Source organism: Cariama cristata, unplaced genomic scaffold (assembly GCF_000690535.1).
Source record: "Cariama cristata isolate BGI_N322 unplaced genomic scaffold, ASM69053v1 scaffold14080, whole genome shotgun sequence".
In the NCBI taxonomy this organism is placed as follows: domain Eukaryota; kingdom Metazoa; phylum Chordata; class Aves; order Cariamiformes; family Cariamidae; genus Cariama; species Cariama cristata.
The window spans coordinates 1-10334 of NW_009595369.1; the positions used below are offsets into that span (position 1 = coordinate 1).

Consider the following 10334-nt stretch of genomic DNA (forward strand, 5'->3'; position numbering starts at 1 on the left):
GGGAGCGCCTCAGGGTGTCGTTTGTGGCGTCTCTGGGTAGTGGTTACAGCAGTGAGGTGGGTTTGGTGCAGTGGGGAGGGGGGTGTGTGGTCATATTACACGCCGTCGGGCCTTGCTCAAGGAATTTGTCTTGTGTTTGGGGTTAGTCCTTTTTTATTTGTTTGTTTTTTAAAGCAGCGGAAGGGGTGGCTGCTCTGGGCAGTGTTTATATCGATGTTCGTTCGTCCTCTTCGGTTGAAGCCAGTTAGATCGGGGAGGCCTGTTTTTCTCAAAAAACTTCTGCGTGTCTGCGCTTTTCCGAGACAATGTAAGAAGATTTAGAGTAATTGGCAGCCAGGTGAAGGGTGCGATAAGGCCTTGTGCTGTAAAAGAGTGTAAACAAGGTTTTTATTCTTAGAGCATATGGCCTTCTCGAATAGCTCTGCACAGCGAGATGTCTGGAGTTGCCTCTGCCCTAGAGCAATAGAATGCATTTAGCAATGTTTTAGTATATTGTGAGATGATAATCTTACTACATCTCATATGTATAGGTTTGGCTTTGAAATGCTGAAAACATGAGGCCATGTATAGCAGATAACAGTGTTGCTTCTTTGTTAGTTGGTGCTACAGTTGAGTATCACTCTTCTTAGGTTTTAATCCTGTTGTGAGTGTTATTTGTTCATGATGTTAGAACCGACAGGTTTCTGAAGGTTTTCTTTTCCTTGCTGCGGTGCTGCACAAAATTTCAGTAGTTTATGGAAGTGATCTGAAGTAAAATATCTCACCTGAGAGTTGAGTCAACATGGAAGTGTTTCCCTTAATTGCTTAACCTATTTCATGTTGTAAACTGAGCAAAGGCATTGAAGTCATGTCTGTCAAAGCTGCCTGAAAATAAGTTAGTGAATTAATTGACCAATGTACTGTAAAACAAGGATTAGGTCTAAGTGTCAACTATGGCTGTGATTCCTGAACTCAAGGCGAGTAAAGATTGGAGGGAAAAGCAATTGCAGAAGAGTAAGTGTGTCATTGTTTTTTGTTTTGGTTCAGCCCCATAGCATGTGCGAGGCAGTCAAAACTTCAGACTGCTGCTTAAGAGAATCGGTTCCATGCAGGAAAGCAGTGAGTCACAGATGACACTGGTAGTTCATTAACGACACGTGTATGATGACTCCAGAGGCCAATGCCCTTGGCTGTCCCTTCCAGGTGTAATTCACTGTGAAACAATTCACTGGTGACGTCATGTGTGAGAATCCAGAATTCTTCAGTGTTACACGTGACCCATTCCTGATATTTTTGTTGCTATTATTATGTTCACCTCTGTTAATACACAGGGATGTTTAAGGGTGCGGTTTGGGGCTCAGTCACGTTAAGGACTTTTCCATTGCCATGCCTCAGAAACAGCCATAATCCTTTGAAAAGCTGAAATTCTTGTGAGCTCGAAGAAAGGCTGGCTCAGCTGCAGAGCTACCAAGTAGTGAAATGGAGCCCAGGACTTTCTGAAAATAGTAGCTTCAAATTTGAACTTGTCCAGCACAAGTAACACCAAACTGATTCAGGCACATATGGCAAAACCAGTGAACCTGGAATTGATGAAGATGAGCTTGTGTGCCCGTGTATCTTGGTGGATAGCACTCAGTTACTCCAGAGATATTTCCTGAAAAATAATAGGTATCCTTAGTGCTTGAGATGTCGTTTACTGACATAGTAGGAAAGAAGAATGGTTAAGCATGGGACAAGGCTAAAGAGCAGGTGTCATCTTTGGCTTAAAGGCTAAACCTCAGAAGACAGAACAACAGATTCTGCTGTCATATTAATTCAGAACCTGATTTCTCTCATCCTTTCTCAGATGAAATCCCTGTTAACAATAATGGCATTTTTTTGCCTTGGAAAGTGAGAACTAAAAGGCACTTCATAAATTTTAAACACGACTATTTTATCTAACAGTGGCATTTGGGAGGAATACAGGATGCTACTGCAAGATAAAGGGAGTTTCTTGGGTATGAGGACTGTAAGAGGGAACTTTGAGATTGTAGAGGGGAAAGGACCAGAATGTGTAAAGTATGTGGATCAGTACACTGTTAAAAATACAATCTAGTGATATAGTATCCTGTGGAAATTACTGACTTTAATTGTCAGGAGGTGTTTATTATAACAACAAGTCCTAGTTTAAAGAATTGTACTGATTTGTTTTTAACCTCTAACCTGTAGCTTTAGCTAGCCTTGGAGTGTGTCAGAACTGTTTTGTAATCAGAAGCATTTACAGGTTTTAATATACTGGAAAACACAGTCTGAAAGCAAAACCAGTGTATTACCACTTTGTAAAGGAACTGTGAGAGTATGTTTGAAGTAAAATTAGGCTTGAGATCAAGGTTAACTAGGGCCTTGATTTGAACTGTTTTCGTGTATGCCCTCTCATAAGGCAGTCATGTCAGATGTTTAGTGAAAGCACATGGGATACTGTCAGCAAGTTTCCGAAACTATCGTCTCTTTCCCCAATCATGGAGGAATACTGAGAGCTTTTCCTAATTTCAGCTGTGTTCTTTATTGTGTTACCTGGGTCATCCAAAACTGGAGCTCTGTAACCTAAAGCTTCTCAGTTTCACTCCTAATAAACTGGTAGGTGTACACAAACAATTTACAACTTGACAAAACACCTTGCCAATTTTTTGTTGTACAGATTGGCACATGATTTACAAATTGCCAAAATTTTTGTTGATTTCCTGTGCAATGTTATTTCCCATGCAGTGCTTTGGGCAGGAGGCTAATCTACACCTTAGACTTGGTTTATGGGAACTATTTACCCTCAAACTGATCTTAATTTAAAAGTGGGCGATTGATTTACAATTTTAATGTCACTGCTAAGTTTTTCTACTTGTCTAGTGTGTAATACCTATCGAAAATAGTATGTCAGTGATTGTACAGATACGATGATTTTAGAATGTAATTGGGGGATACATTCCAGACTCTTTGATCTAAAATTACTTTTTTGAAAATATTTTTCTGTTCATTAAAATACTTCTGTAAAACTGAAGATGAATCACGAAGTAACTTTTTTTGTAATATGATGAGATCTACTGACTCTTTTTAGAGGTCAAGGTCCTGTTATTTGGATTATGTTAAATGTTAATGAAACATTCTGTTCTGTGATATTTGTAGCTTTTTACGTAGAAATGTTGAAGCATTGTTCAAGAACTGACTAAGAAAATAGACACTACTAAGTCTTCAAAGGGCAGCTAAAGAGCAAGGATCTGTTTGGTTCATTTGTATACCTTTGGTATTATGAGAATTAATGTGTTAAGGGGGGCTTTTGGAGTTGTGATGTTGACAAATACTAGTTTTGGTGATGGTGGGATTTGAGATGCAAGGGGGAGAGAGTCACTTGGCAGTAATGCTGTTATTTATTTACTTTTTTTCCCTAGGAAAAAAAGAAAAAAAGTAGTGAGGAGTCCCAGATACACGAGTCTGATGATGTCTTCCTCCCTCCTGTGGCAGAAGTGTCTTCTCGAGCCAGTAAAGTGCAAGTGGAACATCCTGGAGAATTTACAGAAATTCAGCTCAGTGATGAAGTAGAGGATGGAAAAACTATAAATGATGTGTGTGACATCCCCCAGAGTAATTTATCTTCAGCAAATGAAGGGTCTTTGACAGTGAATCTAGAACCACCCACAGATGCAGAAGAGTTCAAAGCCAATCCTTCCCATGAGGAATGTGGAGGGGATATTGAGAAGAGTGGAGCAAGCAAGTCAGACAAACCTCACAGCCCTGTGGAAGTGGTTGCGAGCGGATCAAGAAACTCTGATTTATTGAGTAGTACCTTTCATTCCAGTGCTGCTGACTCTCAGACAGCAGTGAGCTTTGTACAGGACAAAGGAACTGAAAACATACAAGAAGTTAAAAATCCTCTTGTTTGTTCTTCAGAGAAGCTTCCACTTAGTATCTCACAGCTCTCTCAGAAATCCAAAACACTTGTTCAGCAATCGGGATTGAAATCACTTTATCCAGACTTGTCAGCTGAATTGTCCTATGAGAGACGAACCGTAATAGCAGTTAAACCACTGTTGCATGATGAAAGACTGTATCCAGAGCTCCCAACTGAACCAGAACTGGTGGCATTTACCAGAGAACAGCTGAAAATTTTTGAACCGTGTTCATGGTTGGAGAATGTTGACTCCTATGCGGAAGAATTTGAAAGTGTTGCTCACCAGGACAGGCACGAATTTTATGAACTGCTCCTGAACTACATGCGCTGCAGGAAGCAGCTGTTGCTGGCTGAGACAGAGCTGCAGGCTATGACAACAGACTGCCAAAATGTTAAGGGGAGATTATGGACTTTTAAAGAAGAACAGAAAACGGTGCAGGTGCTGTTGCTGAACCTACTTTTGAACCCAAACTATTTGGATGTGATTCCAGACATTAATTTTACTTCCTGTCAAGTTTACTGTATTTAAGTTGTTTTGTTCTAAAAAAGATTATTGCTTTTGCTTTCTGTCTTTCCACTGACCACGAGTTCTTCATCCTGTTGAGACTTAAGACAGTTTGTTGTTTGATTTTGGTGTTTTTTTTTTTTTTTTTTAAAAAAAAAACTCTGACAAATGTAGTGTAGTGGGATTGCTGTCAGTGATCTCTTTTGGAGTCAGAGTTGTGTTTGTAGTCAGTTGGAATGAGCTGGGTACAGCCAGTTCTGCGTGTAGTGTTGGATGAAGCTTGTGCCATAGTACTTCAGGTAGAGGCAGGGGATATATGGTGGAGTAAGACTTCAGAGTGGCTGTAGTGGTGGTGTCCCGTCTGACCTGCTGCCTTTAGTGATGCTTTTCATTGACGTCATTCCTGACTGTCCTGCTGTCAGAAGTGGCAGCTGCAGAGAAGCGCGCGTCATGCTCATGGGTGACATTGTTCAAAACGTAGGGAGTGTGAAGTCCTTCCACTTTCAGTAACTGTTGCTCTGTAAGTGATGCTGTGGTTTTAGTGACTTCCGTGGTGGTCATGGTACTCTGTAGCATTTCTGTCTGCAAACCGGAGGGGTCTGGGGAGCTTTTTGGTGCATGCATCAGAAAAATTTCCACCCCAAACTTATTCTGTGTAACTTGTTTTTGGAGCTGGATGTTACAGTGGGAGTGAATGAAACTGTTCTGGTGCTCTGATGCTGTTTATAGCCAACACATCGTCAAAATTGTCCGAAGGTGCTAAGTACCTATGTATGTGGTGGTTTTTACTACTGAGGGTGCAGTGCCTCTCCTGTGCAGTTTCTCGGAGTTGAGATATTGAGAGACATCCACTGAGCAGATTTGAATCTTTTTCTTTTTACTGGGGAATGACACTGAACCTCACTGAAGTCTGTTTTGTGTTGATCGCTTTCTACACTGAAAGCAATTTTGACTTCACTCTTACATCCCCGCTGGGCATCATACATTTGGCTAAGCTTGCTGCTTGCTTTTTTGCATCCTGATTTACTATGCATTTATTGTATGTCCAGAATAATCGTTACCTTTATACCAATTGAAAACTCTTATTCTGTTAACTTAGGAAACACAGGGATACTTTCAAGCTAAGCTTCCAAAGTGCTGGCTCTGAAGCATGTTTTCTGGTTGCATAAAAGAATAACAGGAATGTTATGTATTGTGGTTTTCTTGTTCTGAAGAGTTAGAGATAGGACAGAGGAAGACTGGCCTCTGCTTTTAATTGCAGTTTGGGAAAAAGTTAGAGTACAATTCACTTCTGAAAATTTTAAATGTACAATGGGGAATTGCTATAAGTATTCAGTTCTGAGAGCTTAGAAAAATATTTATCTTGTTTTAGTACGTATTTTAGCTTTAAAATATCAGATCTGAATATTTATGGAAATCTGTAAACTGATGTGCTGACTGGGAGTAGAGAAACCTGATTTTGTTCACATCTGTCGGTGATATAGACAAGTCACTTCATGTCTGTTCCTAAATCTGAGTTATTAAGGGTTTATAGACTAATTTTTTCAGAAGTTAGGGATATGATTCTTCAGTAAAAGTATGTAGGATGTTGCAACATGTTTGTCTTTTCCAGCTGTGAAGTGGTCCCTTTTATAAAAGCTTTGAAATCTGTTGAAGGGAGAGTTACGTCAAGGTTAATTTCTGTAAGGACGCCTGACCCAACAAAATGACAAAGCCACTTCAATAAAATAATTACTTTCTTTTCAGGGTGTCTGTGCAGATCAGTGCAAAGTGACAGGTTACCATCGGTACCAGACAGTGGAGCTGAATGAAAGTGTGCTGGGGGAACTGAAAAAGCTGTTTGAAACCAAAGCAGAGCACGTGCATCAGACACTGGCGCTGCACTCGTACACTTCGGTGTTGTCCCGACTGCAAGTGGAGTCATATGTCTACAGGTTGCTCAGCAGCTCGTCCCTGGTGAGATCAGTGGCTCTTCAGCAGCAAGAACAAGGTGTGTTGCTGGTCTGGACTGCTCCCAATGTTGTTCAGGGTGCCTAGTGCCTTGTTCACCTGAAGTTTTGGAGTCTTGTGGTGGAATTTGTGTACTGGAGTGTTTCTCCCCTGATGCTAAAATCTGCTGATCTTATGTAGGGATCAGTGAAACTTTTTTCTCACAGGAGAAACTCCAGTTCTCTTAACTTATTCACCTGCAGAGTGGAAGCTGAATGCAGGAGTACCTATTTCTGTCTAAGCTGCATACTGCCACTGATTACTGTAGAGGAACACCAGGTGGGATGGGACACTTGAACTCCAATCCTTTGTTGTCAAAGTCAACATATAATACAGTCCCTTTTCCAAATTGATTATGCACCATTCTTAAAACAGCTGGGATATTTTTCCTGCTTTACTTCCTCTTGGAAGGCCATTTGAAATCTCGCAGCTCTAATACTTAGAAATCTTTTTGGTTTTCATCCTAGTTATTCCTCCCACCCTGATTGTTTATCCTTCCTAGCTGCCCTCCCTTTGCTCCTTCACCTCCTAGATAGTTTACATACATAGTAAATGGTGATTCTTACAAAGTTTATGTTAAGGGAAGGCTTTTTATGAGAGTAACCGTAGTATATTCTTCTCGTAATTAGCGTCCAGTGCTTAATTATGAGATTAAGTACTCTAAGTGTTCTTCTCTCTGATGTAGCAAGCAGCTGTGTTGAAATATCTTGGTATCTAGACAACAGAGAACAAGTTTCTTATCCTAAACGCACTGCTTATACCACTGCGCTGAGAGCTGCGCATTGAAGCTTCTCAATTATGTTTTTAATTTACAGTTTCAAAACAGTCAGAAAACCTTTCTTCAGACTTGGGCCATTTGAAGGAATGTATCAGCGTCCTTTTCAGTTTCACTCGCAGAGTTATTGAAGATCCTCAGTTTCAGAGTGACCTTCTCATGTGGCTGCAGAGACTGGTGAGGGAGTAAGCATGGACATAGCTGTTTGATCCAATGCATGGGGTGAATTCTGGAGTAATTTCTGAAGGCGTTACAGTTTGTCACTGACCCACATGCAGTGAGTTTTTTTTGGGGTTTGTTCTACTTGAGGAACAGAATCTGTTAGCGAATCTTTAAACTGAATTCCGTTGTCTAATGAAGTCAACGGAGGTCAGCAGCATTAATGAGGACTGGCATCTGAGCAGTGCTCAAAGTGGACTTAATACTCAATATTCATTATGCTTTTACTTATTTTGAAATTAAAACTATTCAGACTTCTCACTTTTGAGAAACTTCTGTTTTTGTTGATTTCTAAATAAATTAGTTTTTAATGCAATTGTAAAGTAATTAGTTTTTGTATACCAAAGAAAACAGTTTGTGGCTCGTAAGCCAAGCAAGCGAACTTCTAAATACTGTTCTCCTGTAACTTGCTCTGAAAATTGAGGTTTGTTAGAAAGCATGGGAAGAGGAATGAAAAAACAATATTACTCTAGTTAGCAAGGAATGAACCTTGAAATTATTTACAAGATTCCAATATACTTCCCTTTAGGTGTCTGTGTTGCAAAGAATTGGCTGTCCAGGTGACCATCTCTTCCTCTTCAACCACATCCTTCGGTGTCCAGCTGGGATCAGCAAATGGGCTTGTCCATTCATTCAGGTGTGAATGCTTAATTCTCTGTTGTCAGAAAGTTGGAGTGGGAGTGGAGTGGGTAGGGGAGGAGTGTGTCTTGTACCTAGTTATTCCCTCATGACTGACACTGTTTTTCCAGGTGTGTGGAATCATGCTAACAGTGAGGGGTTTGTCAAGGGATGTATTTACCCATGTTAGCCCAACCATGAGCAGGTTAACAGGGAAACATGCTTCTCATTCTTGGCTAAAGAGGCTCCATGAAAGGAAGTCAAGGACTTACGGTGCCCCTCAGAAGGCCTCATTCAGCAGTGGATTTTGGGAATGCTTTCCAAGAAATGGAAAGAATATTTAGATTTGAAACAGCAACTGTATATCATACAAGTGAGATTGAAGGCAACTCTGATGTTTAAAGAACAAGAACAGATTTTTATATCCTGCACATTGAAATGGGACTGATTTTCTTGGAAGGTTTATTAGTTAGGTAATTTCAAGGGCAAGTGTTCACTTGGTATAGATGAGAGGGAGTGCAGATATCCAAAGGCACCAGGGCATTCTTACGAAGAACATTTTTGCTCCTCCAAGAGGGGAAGATGTTGGAAGTCTAGAGATAGGAAAAGGGTTGCAGTTACACTAACAGGGAAAGGCTACCAATGAAATGAAAGAATAGAATAGAATCATTTAGGTTGGTAAAGACCCTTAAGGTTGTCGAGTCCAACCGTTAACCTAACATGGTAGGATCCTAACTTCTGTGCTCAACATCCTGATTCCCCCTGGTGCCCAGAAGTACACGTGAAATGGAGAGAAGATGTCTCTTTTTTTTTTTGTGGAGATTTTGATTTTTTTTTTTTTTTCCTCCTTTAATTTCTATAACGACTTCTTTTGGACAACTCCTAATATTTTACCATAGCAATACTTTCTCCAAGGTGTGGGTACTGTCTTTTATGGATACTCTTTAGTCTGAACAAAAAGCTAGTGAAAAATGTGAAATTCAGAATTTCTCTGATAAATCTAATTTGCCCTTTGTTTTGCTTATTTAGATTTACTTAGACTTTGCATTTAATTTCAGATCAAAGTCTTGGATAACCCATCAGGTGTTTTTCATTTCATGCAATCTCTTGCCTTGCTTATGTCTCCTGTCAAGTAAGTATGAATAGGATTTTATAAATATGTTCTGATTATTTAAGAGTAGAAAATGTGATACACTATCTATGTGTAAAACTCTGAAAGTTTATTGCAGGCAAAGTCATAAAAGCAGGCACAAATAAAAGAGTTTGAATTAAACTGTGAATTTGTTTACTCATCCATCTTAAAATACAGCCTTGGCAGTACATTTCTGTACTGTGCACAGTATGATGCAGCTTGCTTTCAGCTGTCAAATAGCTCGCGAAGTCTGACATCCTCTCATGTATTGTTACTGTGACTTCTGAAATAGAGGTCTTGCCTTACATGATGGCTTACTCATTCTACTGTCTCTGCAACAGAAACCCTCGAGTAAAAGGTTTGTTAAGTTGGTGTATATGCTGGTTGGGCTTATTAATTTATTTTTCATCCTTTTTTGTTTTTATCTAGAAGGAATACATGGTGCTTGGAGAAGCTAGTTAATGAAATCGTTCATTAGAGAAAACTGTTAACGTGCTTCAGATAAAATATATAACTTGCCCCACCCCCGCCCAAATTTTAATGTCAAAGAGTCAAACTGCTGGTATTTCGGGTTGTCACTGTGATCTTGATAGTCTGAGGCTGAGTTAAGTGGGAGTCCTGCTTACAGGAGCCTGTTGCTTTAAAGGGTTTTGTTTTCACGTTTCGTGTCCAGAGCTGCATGGGGAAACAAGTGTATCCTGAGGGCGTGCGTATTGCCAGTGCATTTTAATGGTTCTGTTTTGAACAAGGGCTAACTTAAGATGTCTGGAGTGAGGCTCTCAACAGTTGATACAAGAGCGCAGAGCCTCCACAATGGCTGTACTTACTGGTAAAAGAGCTGGGACTTGTTCCTGACATGAAGCAGCTATAACAGACAAGTTTGCATTTTGAATTTGATTTGTGAGGTCAGGATCTTAAAACTTATATTTAATTTGTAATAAGTTCATATTATCACAGACTCAATTTGGTTGGAAGAGACCTTTGGGATCATTGAGTTCAACCTCTGCCCTAACACCACCATGTCAGCTAGACCGTGCCACTAAGTGCCACGTCCAGTCTTGTCTTAAACACCTCCAGGGATGGTGACTCCACCACCGCCCTGGGCAGCCCATTCCAGTGCCTGATGACCCTTTCTGTGAAGAAATGCCTCCTAATGTCTAACCTGAACCTCCACTGGTACAGCTTGAGACTCTGCCCT

The 10334-nt window shown here is 40.3% G+C and overlaps 1 protein-coding gene across 1 annotated transcript in view; it reads left to right on the forward strand.

Moving 5' to 3' along the window:
- Nucleotides 1–3398: 3398 nt before the first annotated feature.
- Nucleotides 3399–10334, forward strand: part of EPG5 (ectopic P-granules autophagy protein 5 homolog (C. elegans)) — a gene marked incomplete at both ends in the record, with an annotated part of 43236 nt that continues 36300 nt past the window's right edge. The window contains 5 exons of the mRNA XM_009701793.1: nt 3399–4337; nt 6150–6393; nt 7208–7344; nt 7916–8023; nt 9063–9136. Coding sequence (XP_009700095.1) covers nt 3399–4337; nt 6150–6393; nt 7208–7344; nt 7916–8023; nt 9063–9136 — 1502 coding nt within the window. The remainder of the gene's footprint in view (nt 4338–6149; nt 6394–7207; nt 7345–7915; nt 8024–9062; nt 9137–10334) is intronic.